The sequence below is a fragment of the Vigna umbellata genome, chromosome 1 (genome assembly GCF_029865625.1).
Source record: "Vigna umbellata cultivar VRB3 chromosome 1, Vumbellata_1.0, whole genome shotgun sequence".
In the NCBI taxonomy this organism is placed as follows: domain Eukaryota; kingdom Viridiplantae; phylum Streptophyta; class Magnoliopsida; order Fabales; family Fabaceae; genus Vigna; species Vigna umbellata.
The window spans coordinates 99,445,480-99,466,188 of NC_142165.1; the positions used below are offsets into that span (position 1 = coordinate 99,445,480).

At 29.9% G+C, this 20,709-nt stretch overlaps 1 protein-coding gene across 2 annotated transcripts; it reads right to left on the minus strand.

Moving 5' to 3' along the window:
- Positions 1-3,992: 3,992 nt before the first annotated feature.
- Positions 3,993-17,807, minus strand: LOC124819614 (Phosphoribulokinase / Uridine kinase family). Of its 2 annotated transcripts, XM_047291167.2 has the most exons (12): positions 17,572-17,807; positions 14,900-15,263; positions 11,015-11,129; positions 9,906-10,101; positions 9,703-9,816; positions 9,449-9,622; positions 8,487-8,681; positions 6,612-6,734; positions 6,423-6,535; positions 6,141-6,264; positions 5,528-5,800; positions 3,993-4,456 (listed from the first exon to the last, which is right to left on the minus strand). In XM_047291167.2, the coding sequence occupies exons 2-12, from the start codon at positions 15,231-15,233 to the stop codon at positions 4,238-4,240; spliced, it is 1,980 nt and encodes a 659-aa protein (XP_047147123.1). In that variant the 5' UTR covers positions 15,234-15,263; positions 17,572-17,807; the 3' UTR covers positions 3,993-4,237. The 2 variants fall into 2 exon arrangements, with proteins under 2 accessions (XP_047147123.1, XP_047147124.1); XM_047291168.2 differs by lacking the exon at positions 17,572-17,807 and having other exon boundaries at positions 11,015-11,085; positions 14,900-15,067.
- Between the last annotated feature and the right edge of the window lie 2,902 nt (positions 17,808-20,709).

The following is a 20,709-nucleotide window of genomic DNA, read 5'->3' on the forward strand; positions in this document are numbered from 1 at the left end:
TAATTATTTTTTTTATTATATAATTTTATTTTCCTTTAATAAAAGTCTTGAAAGAATAAGACGTATTTGCGAATTTTTTCTTAGGAATAAACTTTTTCACATATTTATTATATTATATGTATTTTATTTTGTCGTATCTTTTATTATAGCTGCAGTTTAATTACTTTCTTTGTTTTTGAAAAATACAAATTTCTATTTAGAAAAAATATAAAAATAATATTTAAAGTTATAGAAATATATAGATTTTGTTTACAAATAAGTTTTATTTAGAAAAATATATCAAAATAGAAAGTTAAATATATAACAAAATATATATATTTTAATTAAATTTATTAAATTTTTAAAATGGAAAACATATTAAAATGTATTAAATAGTTAGAAAAAACAAATAAAAATAGAAATTTAAAAATAATGAAAAATATAGAATTTTTAATTGAAATTCATAAAAAATTGAAAATAAAAGGGTTAAATATGTTTTTAGTCCCTAAACTATTAGCCGTTTCTGGTTTTCGTTCCTCTTTCAAAGTAAGGTACAATTTGGTCCTGATTCTTTTCGAAACGTTCGTTTTAGTTCTCGAAATTTTGGTTTTAGTCCTCATTTGTTGCTAAATGAGGACCAAATTTTTAAATAGTGTTTAGTTTTCGAGGACTAAAACGAACGTTTCGAAAAAAATGAGGACCAAATTGTACCTTACTTTGAAAGAGGGACGAAAACCAGAAACGGCAAATAGTTTAGGGACTAAAAACATATTTAACCCAAAATAAAAAAAAGTGTAAAAATATATTTAAGAAATTTTATTTTAAAAGAAATTTAAAAATATAGCAATTTAGGATATTTGAAATAAATTTGATTATTTTTATTGTATTTAAACATATAAATAAAAAGAAATATTTTTAAGGATTTAGTGTTTTTATATTTAATTATTTAAATGTGATTTTTTTTTATTTTCTCTACCGTTTTTTATTTACATGTTTTACACAAAATAGTTGGAGTTTTTTACATTTTTATTCATAATGTATATTATAAAAAAGTATTTATAATTGTAAAACAAAATATTACAAATACTCTATTTCAAAAAAACTAATAATTTGCATGATTGGAAGATTACTAAAACTAAATAAAATAAAATAAAATATTATAAAAAAAAAGTCTAACTCAACATTTCACCTATAATTTTTACATGAGTTTTTAATATTATATTATCATTTTCACTATCCACTATTTCTCAAGAATAACACTTCTTGGTACTCCAACCATTCCATTATCTATTGAAACATAAAGGAGTTAGATTGCGCATCAGTGTTGCATAAGGTTTTCTCCATTGGTTACCTAACAAAATTACTACCTTATTTTTACACCTTACAACACACTTGACATTTCTTAAAAATTGCATATACTCAACTCTTTTCTTAAATCATTATCGTATGAACACAATAAGATCAAATTCATATACATATTTTGCTTCAAGATAACCCCTTTTGGCAGTTATTTTCAAATCTTTAATGCCTATTTTCAATATTTTCCTTATATCTAACTATTTCTCTCAATCTCTTTCTATACAAAGCTTCAATATTTTCACTCTCCTTACAACTTTGCATGAAAATATCAAATGTCTTTGTTTCTTTACATGACCATGAACTCAACAGAAACTTTTCTAAAGAAATTTGTTGGCACATATAATTGTCTTTTCAGACATGCAAAATTTCTCTACAATATACTTTCATGTTGTAATGATCAATGTAAGATTCAGAATTTACCTTTGCAACCACATTAAGTAATAAGTCCGTGGAAAGTGATTTGATTGAAAACAAAGTAGATTTATCATGTTCAATGTATTGTCTCTCGTTGTCTCTCCGAATTGATTCTTCCATTATAGTCAAATGACTATGTTCATTACTTTCATGGTGTTGCATTTTGTTGAACTTATCTTCTTCATCAATTTTGATGTTGTCATGTTTACTTAATATTGATATTCGAATTTAAAGACTCAGACTAAAAAGTTGTATGATAGTGAATGATAAAGTATGACTAATTATGGATTATATATAAAAGATTTATAAGATTTATATGAAATATTTTGTATACCACTACAATAAATATCAATTTTCATTTTGGCTTTTTTAAATGATAGTTTTATTTTTATATTTGTTTTTTAAATAATTTTTTTATAAGTTTTAATAATTTTTCTATTTACAAATTTCAATTCAAATATTTGATATTTGTCATATTTTATATTTTTTTCTAATTAAATTAAACAAAAGTTATATATTTCTATAGTTTAAAATATTCTTTTTAAATAAAAATATATATTTTTTGAAATATAAAAAACTATATCAACAATAAAAGGATATAGTTAAAAAGTTGCGTATATCTAGTGGTGATAATAAATAGGTGAAAGAATTTTTTACAGGAAAAAAATTATAAAATTCAGTTTTTGCTGTAGGATGAAAAAGAAAACTGAACATATTCATAAAATAAGTAATAAATATTAAATAATTGTTTAATAGATATCCTTCGAAAATAAATACGAATATTTAATTGTTTGCTAAAGAGGTGGGTTATGGATATCCCGAATTTTACTTGAATATTTTTTAAAAATTATTGTAATTAAAATAAAATATTTGTAAAACAAAATTAATAATAATTTTTTAAAAAAAAATTGACTTCATATATTTATACTATTTTATTTAATATATAATATTAAAATTATTTTATGAAATATTAAAATTTAAAAATTATATTTTAAAATTACTCAGTTAAATTTGTTTTTCAAAATTTAAATTTATTTAGATAATATTTTATTAAGTAATATAATTTAAATTGTTCTTAATAATTATATTTTATGTAAAATTGTATTTTAATTTTTTTTAAGCAAACTCATCATAATATATGTAATTTAATATATAGATATGGTATTTATATATCAAAACTTGTTATATTATTAAAATTATTTATTTTTTATAAAATTATACATAAAATAAAATGTGTCAATATATATATATATATATATATATATATATATATATATATATATATATATATATATATATATATATATATTTACACATCCAAATGTCCGCTTTTGGCGCAACTTATAACTCATCTTCCTTGTCTTCTTCTTCGTCCAAATGGCTCTATTTTCTTACCATTGCCTTTTCCAGTGATTTGTTTTACACCAAAGTAATCGTTTGAAAATTTATTATAGGGATAAAATGATAAAAAAAAGAATTATTTTTTGTATTTGTAAAAAATTAAAATAAATAATAATAAAAACTAATGTAAAAAATGTGTTGGTCAAGTAAGATTTCTGTCATTCAAAAAGAAAGAATAATATCATGTAACACTATATATAGTGGATGTTGGATTAGAAAAATAAAAAAACAAGGGTAAAAGCATAAGCATAAGCGCTCCAGTCAGTTTTTTTTTCCTCTCATTTCATGTCACAACTGTACGAGGGTGATAATGACACTTCCACAAATCACAGATAACTTAAAATAAGCAAGCATAAAGAAACACGTAAAATACACCCTTTTCATTTGATGCGCATGATTTGGAAATAAAAAGAACATTAAAGTAAACTTTCAATTATATTCCCCTTTCTTACACTCCCACTCTCTCACTCTCACCCCTATCAACATCTTTCCTTCATATTCTATCACTGTCTTTCAAGTTCTGATACATTATCTCGTTTTCTTTCATTGAATTTGAAAATAAGAAGAATATGAGTTGAAATTAAGTGATATAAAGAAATGAACAACACATGCTTTTATTTTCTTTAACAATCAAGAAATTATGGTTTTTATTAGAATTAACCAAAAGAATGTAGTGTAAATATTGATTATGATTTTCAACTGAAATTTTATAGTAAAATTACATAAATTATATATTACTTAATTACTTAGAGACAATTTTGTATAAACGAACAGTTTATTACGTTGAGTAAACTCGCCGCTAAAACAGTCAAGTGGTTTAGATCTATCGTAGTCTCACGTAAGCCATAAACGATATATGCAAGTTCAGTATTCCACTAAGTGGAAGAAACACTCAGAAGTTTATACATTGAGTGATGCCACACGACTCTATTACTTCTTAAGTGAATGCCAAAAAGGTCGTCCACTACTACTAGTACTTCATGTGAAGCAGTCACTCGCAGATGTAATTGTTTTCACAAACTCTTTAAGCTTTAGTTATATTTACAAGGTTTCTCTCACAAATAGAAAGAAACACATATATAGCCTACTTTTGGGATGTCACACCCTTGAACAAAAACACACCAACAACACCAATGACCAGAGTCAGAACCATAGGGATGACAACAGAATCAGGTTCACGCATTCTACCTGTCTGATTTGGTCTTCCAAGGCGTGACCGTTCTCCAAAGTATTCATGCAAAATATTGCTCAGAGTGTCAAGTTGATGCATGATTTGACGCTGTCCCCGTGCAATAACTAATACCTATTTTAAAAAATAATAATTAAAATAAAGAACTCAATTGTCTATTGCTCCTTGCAGAATTTCAAAGTAGAAATTTGTGCTCGATGTTGTTTGAAATGAAGAGAAATGGGAGCTCCTGAATGAAAATGTTTGACAAGATCACTTAATATCAAAACATAATATCCACCTAGTTTTGAGGATGATAAGTTCACAACTGCATAAATTTTTTACTCCTAGTTTAATTATTTTTTATAAAATAAATTAATTTCTATTTTAATTAAATAATTTATTTTTAATATTTTATTATTATTTAGAATTGTGAAAAGGTTGTAAAGTAAAAAGTGGGTGAAAGTCATTTTTTCCTATAAGGAACCATATATGTTGTTCAACAGAATATGGAAAATGGGTAAATGACATTATTAATCTTCATTAAATTATTCCCAATTACTTTAAATAATATTTAATGACTTTTGGATTTTAAGACTATAAATTGTTGTATTTTTCATTTAAAAGTATCTAAGTTTATTCCTAAACACGGGCAAGACCATCTCAACAAAACCTTATACAAATTTAATCTTTATCTTTTCCCATCCATTACAAGTCCTTCACATCATGTTCAATCTCAGGTGAGACATAGTACGCATCTTTACACTCAATAGACACATGCACAGTATGCATATGAGATATGTGTAGCACATAGCATTGTCATGGCGTGGCGTGTTTAGAAGGTATGAAATTGGGAGGAATGAAAAGAGAGAAGGAAAACCACCAAAATTTTCTTTCCTTTCACTGTTTTTTAGCATTTAAAAAAGAAAGGAAGGAAAAGAATTGACCCATCTATATAGTCTATCCTTCTAATTAAAGAAAAAGAATCTTTTGTAATTAAAAGACTAATTTATTCTTATCTTTAGGTTCTTAACCTTTATTACTATGGCCATTTGTTTCATTTTATTATTTAACTTTTTCTTCCCTTCCGTCTTATTTCCTAGGAAAAAATCTACAAGATCTTGTCATTTTCTACTCTTTCTCTTTCCTTTCTCTTTCTTGGACAAACCAATCATGTCACGTGAATTAAAAAATCAGGAGACCAACCTCGTCCATCAGGGGAGACTCTTTCGCCAATTGAGAAGATGATGAAGAATTAGGCAGCAATGATCCAGTCAATGAACCATTGCCTAATCCAGTTACAAACAAGGAAGTAGGGCCTGAGCCATTACCGGCCTCAGCCTGTGAAGCCAAGTTTTGTTGACTGGCCGAAACTTTTTTGCTAGCAAACTTTGAATTCAATTCTTCAATACGGGAGGTGAATTCATCCATTCGTTCATTTAATGTGGAAATTTGATCAGAAAGTTGAGTGATGACCCCCTGGACAACTCAAAAGCAAATATCAGTAGATGAATCATTTAGATGGGTAGAAAATTCAACTTCTTAGGCACAATGGCAAACATTTATTACTTGTAACACCTATATGCCAAAACACCAGGTGAATATAATTTCCATAAAATTTTAACATAGATATTTTCTGAAGTTTCTTGCCAATATGCACTGCAATTGTATATCATTATGTTACAACATTTCTGTCTATGGACTCAACAAGTACTTTTCCATGTTCCACAAAATAAGACACAACAGGTGATACATTGATAAATGAAGAGGCCAAAATGATTGCAATTAAATGTTTTCTCAAGGAAAATATATATATTACATGGTTAGCAATCGATGCAGGTGATTCCAGAGTTCTTCCATCGAATCTTCTGTTATTTATAGCAAGTTTAGTCAGCTTAGGTAGAATCTTGTCCCTTTGAGTCGAATATGAGTGTGAAATACCACTACAGAAAACAAAACGAGAAGAACATGACAAAAACATTACTTTAACAAACTTTTAATCAGATTCAGAAATTCTTACTCCAAATATGAAAAGCAAGTAGAAGCAATATCATTATTATTTTTAAGACAGGACAAATAGGTAATGAAAGTTAACAATTACCGATTAAGATACTTCATTCTTCTATCTGCAGAAGCCCTGGAAAGGGCTTCTTTGGGGCTTGAAACTACGTCATCATCTATGCTGAGTTTTGACTTAAGATCGTCTGGCAATGCCTGCAGTTTAATCAGATTAGAGATTGAGTGTATAAACATTTAAACCACAAATAAAAGGTTAAATGATAGTTTATACCATCACATCGTTCACAAGCTTTTCTAGCTGAATTTGTTCAATATAAGTGCGAGAAACATAGGAACCATCCAACCCCAGTTTCTCTGCTACAAACTTGCAATAGTTCCTGTCTTTCCCTTGCACCTTGAAAACAGCTTAAATAAAGTATTCAGTGAATGAAAGCAAAAAGAAACAAAGACAAACATGTAATAGGTAAGGGCATGTATCTCGACCTCCATACACCTCCAGGCCTAGCCAAAAACATTGAAGTTCTTAGGCTTGAATAAGTGCCTGAGGGCTGGAATATGTTACTGTGTTAATGTTATGTTTAAAACCGAGTCCAGGACCACTCTAATACCATCTAACAAGGACACATGGGAGAAACAAACACTAGAAAATAAGTTAATAAGGATATTTACAATAAAACACAATAACAATGCCAACGGTAAACAAATAAGATGATCATTTTAATAGATACATTTGTTATTAATAATCTTAATGCAAACATAACATTTTGTATTGAAATGATACTGGCTCTAAAACATTTTATGCAGATTCACATAAGAAATAGGTGAGGGAAAATGGTACAAGGAATTATTATGGTCAATGATGGAAGTGGTACCTTTAGACAAGGTTTGAAAACGAAGGCAAAAGAAGAAAGAATTTAAGACTAACAGTAAACTATTATTCCAAGGTTTACACTTAAATGAGAACAATTTTGGTTTGTCAGTCTGATACTGTCACCTGACAGTATGACATTAATGAGGAGGAAGACTATGTTGAGGAGGACAAATTATCACCTTGGATAGTTTGTTTGTATTAAGCAATACGAATTTATTGGTTATTATGAGCAATTATATGACATGTGAACCTATTATTCCATTTGTATTATGTATTGGATCTCAATATTTACAATATATTGAGTTATTTTTCTTGTTTATATTAATTTTAATGCATGCATAGGCCTACAAATATAGTTTTTCATATATGTACTCGGTACAATATTTGAATTACAATCATTTATCTTCCTACAATCCTCGTGTTTGACAACATTGTTAGTAGGGAAGCTCATTCATTTATAGCCCCTGGCGAACCAAACATAACTTTATGTTGTGATTGCGATTAGTCAATTCATGAATGATCCAAAGAAGCAACATTTGCAGGCTGTGAATAGAATTCTTCAGTACTTGTAGACAAGTCTAGGAAAGAGATTGTTGTTCAAGAAGGATGGAAAATTAAATATGGAGATGTATATTGATGCAAACTATGTTGGGTTAGTTACTGATAGGAGATCCATCCCAAAATATTGCATGTTCTAGTATGGAAAGTGAATGATCTTAAAGTGAAAAGAGAAGAATCTATGGCTCTCTTTTGTGATAACTAATAGGATATAAGTATTGTTAACAATTTAGTCCAACATGATAGGACCAAACACGAGATCAAAAACAAACAGAATAATGGTCTTGTCATTATATCCTACATCCCATGAGAATTTCAGCTGAGAGATTTGTTTGCAAAAGGGACTTTGCACAAAGCAGTTGCAAGATCTTACATGCAAACTGCGAAATATAGGCGTCCATTCATCAACTTGAGAAGGAGTATTGAATTACGAGGATATACTATTAGTTATTGGGACTATTGAGACATTGTAGGGATATGATGAGTTATTTATTACTAATCATAGTATTTATATGTAAGGCAGTGGAGTTTTACATAATGAATCCTCTTGTCCTGCTTTCATCAAGAATTTGAATAAGAATTTCTTCTATATTTTTAATCTTTTCCCTAACCTTTTTCAAGAGGAAGGAAATATCAAAAGTTAAGACTACTTGTCACATAACAATCAACAAGCATAAAAGGTATGTAAGGAATGATAGAAACAATATGTCGTTATACCTGAACATATGTGCGATTCAGTTGTTCCAACCAATCAGTTTTTATGGTCACTTTATCATCACGAAAGATATGGCTGCTTCTTTTCAGGATAGAAGCAATTGTGTATCCTAAGGCCATCAGCCCTCCAAGAAGGCGCACACTGACCTCAAAAGTAATTCGAGGAGATATTATGAATGGACTATCTGTCACCCATTCCTGAAACAAGAATTCATTACCATTATAGAGGTTTTTCAGTAATTTTACTTCTAGGTGCAAAATTCTCAGCAAATCTCAAGCTCAAAAGGAAGGAGGATGTTGAAAAGAAAATAATTCCATACGTTGAAAAAGGCATCAACCAAAGAACAGGTTTGAGACAAACAACGTACCGAAGTCAGTAAAAGAAGAAAAATAAGTGGGAGTACATGTCTCATTAATTTCAAGAACTCAATTTGCAAGGAGTCTGTGGTAGATATGTACACCGAAAAAAAGTTCAAAAGTTTAAGCTTTTGAAAATTTATCTATGGTTTTCTTTTTCTCTTTCAGGGGTCTTATTAAGTATCACAATACCAATGAGTGGTTGTACTGTAACTATACAGGGGGCTAAATAAGCTTCTTTTCATTATAATAGGTTCTTAAAAATATTGTAAGTAAACAATATTATTAGTGACACATTGGCATAAAATAAATGTTCAAAGTACACATTTGGTTAAAAATACTTACATAAATATTTAACAAGAACTTATTCATAAGCTTTCAATATGAAGTTTACTAAATTAAGCTCAAAGAACATATTTTGATCATTTTTTCCCTGAAGCTTATTGAAATAGTTTAAAAAAACCTAAAGGGACCATAAGCATCTCTCACAGGTTCAATTAAGTTTTGTATGCATTCTTACAGCCCCCTCAAAATTATGCCTTGTTTGCTAGACATTCTCTTAAAAATTGATATAACTATAACACTAGACTAGTTTTCCATCACTTAACCTCAAACATGAGATTGTACTTTCCATCGCGGTTTCTCATCCTCAAATATGATTGACAAGCTTCAGGGTCTTCCCCAGGCGGTAGAAGAAATATGTCATACGTTTCCTCTTTGGTTTCAGTATGCTGTGCAGCAATAATTTCCTTGATTTGATCAACTGTCACAGTTCTTGCTGACTAGAACAACCAACACAATGTATCATCAAGAGTACACTTAAAAATATAGAGTACCTTACTATGATAGCATAGGACATCACCTTCAATATATATGTGGGATTTTGAAATCCAGAGAATGGATTAAACTTGTTTATGACTTTTATATGTGCTGTTTGAAGATCTGGCTCAATATAAGCTTTATACATAGGATATACCTACAAAGGGAAACAAAATAATCGGTCTTACATTGTGCAATGCAAGTTTTCAACACTCCTAAAAAATCTAACATGGGATCAGTGAAAACCGTTTCAGAGATTTGATGAATTATTTCTTCAGGCTCTTGACCAGCACGGTGAATGTCCCGTAATACACGCTTAACAAGGTCAAAATGAACTCCACCAGTGACAGAAACACGAAGATCAAGTAAAGGTCTTAATTTTTCACTTAAGGCGTAGATGCCTTCTATGATTACAATACGAGAGCTAGGGACTTCAACAGTCCTGTAAAGAAAATAGTAGAAAAGGAAAGAACAAAATAAGCATAAATGAAACAAGATCTTCGGTTGGAATAATATGATGCTAATTCTAGTACTCATGTATTTCCACATTTATACATTTTGTCCTGTACCTCTTGCGTGTCTGTGGATTTCCAAAGGCGGATGCATTAATAGGTGTGCATTTACACATGCTACGTGAATAAGAATGGAGAGAGAAGAATGACGTGCTTAGGGGTAATAGTAGAAGAAGAGAGGCCGGGGATGGAGAGGAAACTACACACACAAATATATATTGTTTGAATGTGGACTATTTATTGGGCGGGTGTTTGACAGTCTTTCCAATAAGAACCAATCTTTTTTATGTAAGTTTTTTTTGATAAATTATAATATGTTTAGTTTTAAGTGATCTCATTTATACTGAAAAATCACCATTTATAGAAAAAATATTTTTTTAGTATTTTGCTTGGTAACATCTTTTATTATACTGCATCTCTAAAGAACAGCTTTACATGCTAATATATATAAATAGTTTTACATACACATTTGATAGTTTTAAAATAAAATGTGATTTTCTAAATATACTTTTATATGAATGTATAATTTTAAAATCACTTTTCAATTTGAGTATCAAAACATGAAACTGATTTAATCACACTCAATAATTGAACAGTCGATTATTGACAAAGAATCTAAAAATAATTCAATTGCAAATAACCAGATGACAAGAATTTTCTAATGCTGCGCATAAAGCATTTCAAATCTAATAACTTGATCCATATAAAACATTGTTGAATTTCATTAGCTTTTGTATTCTCTTTTCCACGTTTCTCTAATCTGTGAGAATAAAGCTAGATAGAACAACTAGAAAATAGACAATTGCACATTATTAAAATGATAAAAATAAAAAGGTACACAACCTGTAACCTATGCGAGAACTAGACTTGAAATCATATAGTGGAACTTGAACAGGCTTGCCTGCTTTAAGACCCTGTATATTTTCAAGCAAGGTATCATAATCCGTCAACCGAGGGTCTGTTTCAAATAACAATGACATTAGAATGTAGTGTTTCATAACATCCCTTCTTATTTCTTGAACATTGATTTATATGATTAACAAGTAAAACTATTGGTTATAAATGAAAATAATAAATTAGATTAGATTTATGGGAAACTTGTGCATATTGCCAACAATAGATGATAAGTATGTGTTTATGTAAGAATGAGTAATTGAGTAATATATAGAGAAAATTACGTTGAGATCCCATGAAGTTTTTTTCAAATTAAACTTACACTATTTTTTTTCATCATTACAATAACTTTCCTATAAAAGGTGCATGTGTAATGCAATGAGAGAGACATGTGTAATGTTTTTAAAACGTAAATGGGTACATGGGTAAAGTAAGACGGGGAAATGTAATGCCTTTTAAAACAATGAGGAGGTTTGTGTAGAATTAAAGAAAAAATAAAAAAATAATAATAATAATAATAATAATAAAAACAGGAGTGTCAATGTAATTTGAATAAAATTCAAGGTTTATTAGTGTAATTTACACTAATATTTACTATTAGGCCAGCAAAGCAAACTTGGAAATTATGACAATGTATTAGGAGTCTCCACGGCTGTCAACAAATTTCAAAATTAAAAAGATGTTTTGTTTAAGTCTGAGCTTGGAAATTGATCAGGAATGATTTTTCACGTCAAAGCGAATTCTAGTAGCACTGCTTTTGCGCTTTTGACATCATGAATGTGAATTTTAAGGTGTTGAATGAGTTTCCAAGAACACTGAAATTGAGGTCAAATAACTTTAGGATTATTAGTCAGGCAATATTATAGAGATAGCCATAGACAGTAAAGGTTATTTATCGGTGCTTTCAGCAACAATCCACTTCATTATTTTGTTCAACTTCATTATTATTATTGGTTGCTGTTTCTGTGTTCATATAGCTAGTTTACTTGAGATTGAAAAGAAATAATTCTTGAGCGCTTCATAATCTTCTATTTATAAAAATAAATTAATATAATCATGATAAATAGGGTAACTCTAGACACATGATAAATAGGGTAACTCTAGACACAATATAATCCTGATAAATAGAGTAACTCTAGACACAATATAATCATGATAAATAGGGTAACTCTAGACACAATATAATCATGATAATTAGGGTAAATATTCTAACACTCCCTCAAGCTGAAGCATACAAATTGTATGTATTGTACCAAGTTTGGAATAAATAAACTCACTCCAACAAAATGAACTTGTCTCAAATGTCGAGACAATAGACATGGTAACTTTGGCTTCGAACAAGATGCACATATGCTTCAGACCATCAAGAGAATGTCTATAAACAAAATTGGACTCACAAATCAGCATAACCAAAAGAGAATCCTCATAAGCTTATGGAGAATAATATTGGACAACCACGAAACTTCATCTAGCACCATGAACCTTCAAGTAGGATGACTTTGACAAAGTTGATTTCCATCAAAAGTGAATGATGAGTGGTAGACAACGACAAACTGCAAAAACTAGATTGCCATCAAGTAAGGATGGGACCTGCATGGCTAAAAGCGAAAAAAAATGCAGTGACTGCTATCCCTGACTAGTTGGGGCCTACAGTGGCTGAAAGCGACAAAACTGCAGGGACGGTCATCTCTGACTAATTGGGGCCTGCAGTGGCTGAAAGCGACAAAACTGCAGGGACTGTCATCTCTGACTAATTGGGGCCTACAGTGGCTAAAACCAAGGACTGTCATCTTTGGCTGATGGAGCCTGCAGGAACTAAATTGTCATCACTAACTGATGGGGCCTGTAGTGGTTGGAAGCGACAAAACTACAAGGACTGCCATCACTGACTGATGAGGTGATGGGGGACTTGCAGTGACTGAAAGGACAAAAATGCAGGGACTACCATCACTGACCGATGGGGCATGCAGTGGCTGGAAACATATTGCAGTGGCGGGAAACATACTCCCCTCACGGCAAACGACGGAAATGACGACGCACCCATGACAAATTGTGAAGGTGAAAAATCATAATGGTCTCTAGCATTGACTCTCTTTGGAGACTTGTAAATAAATGACACAAGCCATCAGAAACATCACAACTGCTACCATATGCAAAGCTAAATACACATTAAAGAAGCTAAAAAACAATGCTGAAACAAAGAATATTTTTTTTCTTTTGGTCCAGCGAGATGAATGGCAGCGACAACGAGGGATGGGTCGCGCTCCTCGATGCGCAAAAAACCCCTAACTTCGCCAGAGAAAACGAGACGGCAGCGGCGGCGGAGGTTGAACAGATGTGGCGCATGTGACAGTGCTTGGATGAAAACTAGCCCTCGACACAGGCATGGTTGACCATGACTCAAGGAGGCGATCCAGATCCATTGGTCGTCGGACTAAACTGTGGTGGTGGTCGGTGACGGGAATTAGCAGACGACGTCGGAATGACAAACAGAGGTTGATGGTGACAAACTTATGTGGACAACTCCTCATAGTAGAAAAATAGTGCCAAGTGGACAAGGACAAACGACGCTAGGCAACTGCAAACGACACCAGACAGCAGCAAACCGTGTCAGACGATTGCGGACAACAACTAGGGTTTAGAGACTAGATTAAAACCAGAACATGACTGCTCATTGAGGTATTTAAGAAAAGATGAAACTTTTAAAGCCGCCGATGGCGGCGCTGGCCACCGGCGACAACAAAGACCAAGTAGGAAGAGACTGAGACACCCTGCTTTGATACCAACTTGATATTGAAAAGAAATAATTCTTGAGGGCTTAATTGATCTCTCTCATAATCTTCTATTTATAAAAATAAAATAATATAATCATGATAAATAGGGTAACTCTAGATAATCGTGATAAATAGGGTAACTCTAGACACAATATAATCATGATAAATAGGGTAACTTTAAACACAATATAATCATGATAAATAGGGTAACTCTAGACACAATATAATCGTGATAAATAGGGTAACTCTAAACACAATATAATCATGATAAATAGGGTAACTCTAGACACAATATAATCATCGTAAATAGGGTAACTCTAGACACATGATAAATAGGATAACTCTAGACACAATGTAATCATGATAAATAGGATAACTCTAGACACAATATAATCATGATAATTAGGGTAAATATTCTAACAATATAGCTAGTTTATTTCTAACTCAAATATACATTGAACATGTAATAAAACGGAGGTCGTGCAATCTACTGTGTGCAAAGAAAGTAGCAAGGGACTGTCACCACATCTCTTGAAAAATTTCATCAATTCTAACCCGTTGCCCCCTAACCCACAAAAAAAATCTTGACACGTCTGTCACCGTCCATAGAGAACCTAAGCTGTATATTTGAAAATTGCTAAAAAATAGCTTTAGATTGACCTTGGCAAAATCAACAAAATGCGCATGAAACCATTTGTGGACAGGTTTAGAACGTTGTTTTAAAAAAATACAATACATCTGATGAATATGAAAGTACACGAACATTATATTACCACATAATAGTCATACTACGGACATGAAGAGAAATAAACACGTATCACTCTGTTTTCTACTCTGAACCCTATTTTTTTCCTCTGTTTCTTAAGTTAGTTTGAGTTCTTCTTAATTAGCAGCAGAAGTAACTTTGCTAATAAAAGTTCTCGGTCATACTCACGAGTAGCAGGAAGTAACACTCAGGCAAAGAAAAGAAAACTCTGCAAAATCCTAAGTGAAACAAGAAATACAGATATACACAATCATCATAGACTACTTAAAAGTAAATAATTGAAGAAAGACTTACCATCAAAGTTTCCATCAATAATTCTACTAGAATCGTTATAATTGTCCATTGTTATAACAGCTATGCTTGGCATAAAATTGAGTATCTTCTCAGTGAAAACAGTTTTCCCTGCTCCAGATGGACCTGCAACTCCTACTAATATGATTCCATCGTTCTTTTGAGCCAGTAATTGGCACGCACGAATGAATATGAAAAATCCTTTCTCAAATGACAGGGAATCTTGGATAGGAACAATTTCGTAGCGATCAGAATCCTTTCTTTTAACAACTTGAACCTGATCTCGCAACAGACGTCGTCGAGGTGAGTCAGCACCAAAAACAGTATCTTGTGCCATTACCGAAACCAAAGTTGTTTAAGTCATATGCTGCAAAAAAATGAAATTGGCAATGAAAGTTGAACAGAAAAATACAAACCAAACAGGAACAAATAATGACTCAGAACTGCATAAATTGCACATGGAATCAAAAGATGAAATTTGACAATTCAAAACACATAACACAAACAAATTGTCATTCTCATACTACGTTTTACCGTTACAAGGAAAAAGGAGGAGAAATACATACTTCCACTAACACAGAACTACAAAATGCATGTGAAAAGATTACTGAATGATGATCCTAAACTTTTGTCTTGGCCTAAACTTTTTTAGTCCCTAAGAAGGTTGAAAGAATCATAAAAAATTGAACAAAATTTTTCTTTTGTTGTGGATTTAAAAACGGCTGAAAAAAAATTACAGGAATTGACTTCAAATATTCAACCAAAAATGCATTATATATATAGGACCATAAAATTGAACTAAATTTGATGAAGCAAAACGGTGAACAAATTTAAGGACAAACACATGTAAAAGAAACTACCGCTAGATATAGTGAAACAGAGAGATCGAGCCTCTTGAAAAGTGACGGAATTCGGAAACTGTGTTATCATAGTGTTTTTTTTACACTGTGGATTCAAGTACCAGCTCCTTATCATCGGTACCATTATATAAAAGGGTGGTATCCATAGTAATTTCCACAATTTTATCATTTAATAAATAAATACTTAAATAAAAATTTCTTTTTTTTAATAACGAATACATAATCTTATGAATATTATTTTTATAAAATTATATATATATATATATATATATATAGATATATGATTTTATAATTTATTATTTTTATAAATAATAAATTAAAAATGATAAATAAATATATATATATATATATATATATATATATATATATATATATATATATATATATATATATATTAATATAATCGAAATATGATTTTATTAAAAATCATATTTATATCACGGGTAAGGATAAAGGTAGATTAATTGTTTGATTAAAATAAAATGAAAAGTGAAGTTATATTTAATGACACAAATCTGAGTTTTTATCACCCAGAATATTAAAAATTAGGGTTTCAATACCCCAATTAATTTATCTCAATAGAAAAAATAACCCAGTCAAAAATTAGGGTTTCAATTTCTTGTCTTGTCCTAAAACCTGTTTATTCACATCGGAGAAGGCTCTCCCGCGGGAAGGTCTTTCACACATAGTTTCAGCTGCTTTATCTTCTCTGCCGTTAGTTATTTCCGTCTTGCGCCTTTCTTTAGGTGGGGTCCTGCGCGGGGCTACCGTCTGGGTTCTACTTTTCTTCAAGGGAGTCAACGTGTCAGACCCATTAGATTAGACTTCTAAATCTGTTTCTTCTTTTTAGTCCTTTTCTTCCCGATCTATATCTCTGATTTTTTTAAGGATAATAATCCTAGTCAGGTTTCTATTAACCTTCTATACTATTATATTAATTAACCCATTACTACTAATCTCCTTCTTATCACAATTCTCGTATATCAGTCTCTATATCTATCAACATTATCTGCTATTACTAGAAATACTTATGACTTAATTAAACAGATGCACAGAACAATTTAAGAAATTAATTAACCATCTTAATTTTTGACTATAGACTCCATTACTATTATTAATGTTGTTGTGTGTTAAATCTTGTACACGAAGAGTGATTTAAATATGTCAAGTTCCTTTGGGTGTGACAAGATTATAAAGATTCCCTAACTACTAGGTGTAAGTACAGTTTTTTATTTAATATTGGTTAAATTTAAACCCAATTAATATATTCACCAAAGACACAAACAATTAGTGGGCGTGGCCCAGGTGATGGGGAAGGCAGTTTCTTTTTTTCTTGCAAACAGCACAAGTGGTCTAAATTAAAACAGCTCAACACGTTCCTTTCAGAGATTTCTATACTCTTCCGAAACAGCAGCCCCATTTGCAATTTCTACAACGATAGTGTTGCTCGAATCTCGAACGTTATTCCCCAGCATCACACCAGAAGTTTACGTATCACTAATTCAACGCGTTTCACACAATTCAACTTCGAATAATATCTACTCCAACAAATTCAACACTCACGGTTGCAGTAATTATTTCCCTGGTCATAATCTTTTTGGTTCAATTCTTCCACTAATTGTAATTTAATTTGAAAATCACAAACTATTAACAAGAAAGAGTAAGAAAGTAACTAAACTCAGATAATCAGAGAGGAGAGAATCAAACAAGTAAAACAATCCAAACAAAAACAATTACAACGAAAATAGAACAGGCCGTGTTATCACCAGAACAACCTCATCAAAACTAACGAGGCGTTAATGACTTCTTCCGTACCTTGAATATTCAGGAATTGAAATGTAACACGTTCCTCTTCACAGGCTTCGAACAGAGCCGTGGCAACTCCAAGATGAAACAAATAGAAAGAGGAAAGTTTGAGATGTGGAGAGAAAAATGGTTTTGGGAAGAGAAAATAAGCAAAGAAACGACGACAAAGAATTTTGACGCGGTACTCTTTCTTCCTTCAGACAGACGAGAGGAAGAAGAGGGACAAGAGATATTTTTTCCATTCAATGTGATCTAACGGCTTCAAATTCGTCCACCCTTCTCAGCCTTACGATTTCACCATAAATTTTGCAGTTAACTGGATATACGGGCCTAGAGCCCAGTGACAAAGGAGAGGATATATGGGCCTAACCCTGCCCCGTAGGAGAAAATAACTAATAAAAAATGGTTATCTTTTTCATAATTTCATAATTTCAACTTCTACTTAATAAAATTTTGTATTATGAAATATATCATTTAAAATATGAATTTTTATATTTCAGATTATATATTCAGAAATAAAAAATAAAAATATATTTCAATTTATATAATTCGAAATACAAAAAAAAATTATACATTTTGAAATACAAAAAAATACATTTTTATTTTATATTTCATAATATAAAATAATATTCTACGTTATAGAATACAAAATTTCTATTTTAAATTATACCATTAAATATAATAATTTATGAAAAAATATATAAATAAATTTAAATTTAAAACATATATGCTTTAAATAAAATATTGAGAATTTTATAAGTTAAAAAATAAATTGTTTATAAGTTATATAAAAATATAAACTATAAATATTTTGGATAAAATAAAATTATGATCTGAGATACCATAAAAGAACATATACCTTGAAAACATTAAAAGTCAAGTTTATTAAAAATTAAAATGAATATTGTTCTTGAGTACAGTTGTCATTTTCATTCATTGATGTTATTTTCCACAAGGGTCCCCAACACCTACCAAACAGCTACCAAACTATATAAAGGAGTGTGACGTGATTACACGATATAACAAAAAAACAAAAAACATAAACAAATATTTATGCACTAACTTACTTCTTAAAATAACATAAACAAGTAGTTATGCAATAAATTTAATGTTCGCCCTTGTAAAATAAACACATTTAATAAATTGTTCAACTAATTAGATAACCATTTTATTAAAGTTTTAAATAAAAAAATCAAAAAATTGATCTCACAATCATTTTATTCAATGTATTTGAATATCTCGAAAACTCACCTTTTAAATGGGTTATTATTAAAAAAATGACAAAAATAATTATACGTATATGTCGATAAATCTATAATGAATAATTGATATTGATAAATATTATGGATAACAGATATTTTAATATTTTTTATAAACAACTCGAGTATAGTATCAACTATTCGTATTTACAAGTATTCATTACTCACAATAAATTAAAATAAAAATTTAATTTATATTTTATTAAGTTAAATTTAATTAAAATTAAAATTATTTTATTTGTTAATAGGTTAAGTTTAATTATTAAATTTTAATTTATATTTAAAATAATTCATATTTTATTTTATAATTTTAGTTTAAAAGTTTATAAAATATACTTTTTAAATATTTGTAGATATGTACATGTTTCCGACAAGTAATAGGAAATTTTTATAATTACGATTAAGGATGACAACGGGTCTGGTCGGACAGGAATAGTGTCTACCCGCAACCCGACCCGCCGGATAAAATTATTTTATTTGTTAATAGGTTAAGTTTAATTAAAATTAAATTTTAATTTATATTTAAAATAATTTATATTTTATTTTATAATTTTAGTTTACAAGTTTATAAAATATACTTTTTTAAATATTTGTAGATACATGTTTCCGACAAGTAATAGGAAATTTTTATAATTACGATTAAGGATGACAATGGGTCTGGTTGGACAGGGATAGTGTCTACCCGCAACCCGACCCGGATAAAACTGTACTTATTACTTGACCTACTACCCGTTGGATATCCGCATAAACAAAATCTGTCGATTCTTTTCAACTTGCAGAGTTTCAAGCCGCAAATATTTTTAAAAAAATATTTTATAAGTTTTTAAATAAAATCCAAATTAAATTGCAAAAAAATAAAAATAATATTTAAAACATATATCCAAATAAGGTCACTGGATAAGTAAAAAGACGGTTACACGTATGCATGCAGAAAGAGGCAAAACAATAAAACCTAAGGATAAAAGTGTAATTTCAATTTTTTAGCGGGTAACGGGTATCTGTTGTCGAATAGTGTAATACCCGCACCTAACCCGTTTATAAGCAAGTATTAAAATATCTGTTACTCGCAATTCGTAAATATTAAATATCCGCGAATACTAATTGTCCATTGCGAATTTTATTCATGTTAGATTTTTTTTCATCTCCAATTACCATGATTATGGATAAATACATTTCTTACCTCACTTAACTTATTTGTCGTCCCTAATTAACAATATTAATCAATAGCCATATAAATTAATTTGATTGTCTGCTAATTGTGATATGGATCCCACTATCACAAACAAATAATTATTTAATCATTGTTCATATTTCTTTTTCTTGTGTGCTTTAAGGAATAATCTCTATGACAATATTACTTAACTTATATTCACTTTAATGTTCTTTATAACAATTTTTATTTTATTATTTTATAACTTACTTGAGTGTATCGTTTATAAGTGGACATACATTTAAATTTCAAGACGTTGCACTCGTAAAGGAATAGATAGAAAACTAGTTACAAAGTTAAGAAATTTTATCCTTGACACATAATACACAATAAAGAATTTTGAAAACAAAAATATGAAACAAGGGATGTTAAAGATACAGTCTAATATAAAGTTAACTAATGATTGAAATAGTTGAGATATCAACGTTTATAGATATACTTAGCTTAAAAGTTTATTTAGAATAAAAAAAATCTATCACCAAGTTTTTGTTAAAAGTATAATTTTAAAGCTTCAAATGTTTTATAAATAGGCAATATTATATATGGATGAAGGTGTGTGCAACCATGTATTTTGGCAACTTGGGTTGTCAATATAGATTATAAATCACTCGGTGCAAGATAAAATTTACACACTTTAGAAAATAATTTTAATGATTTAACCAAGGTTAAAACAAATGA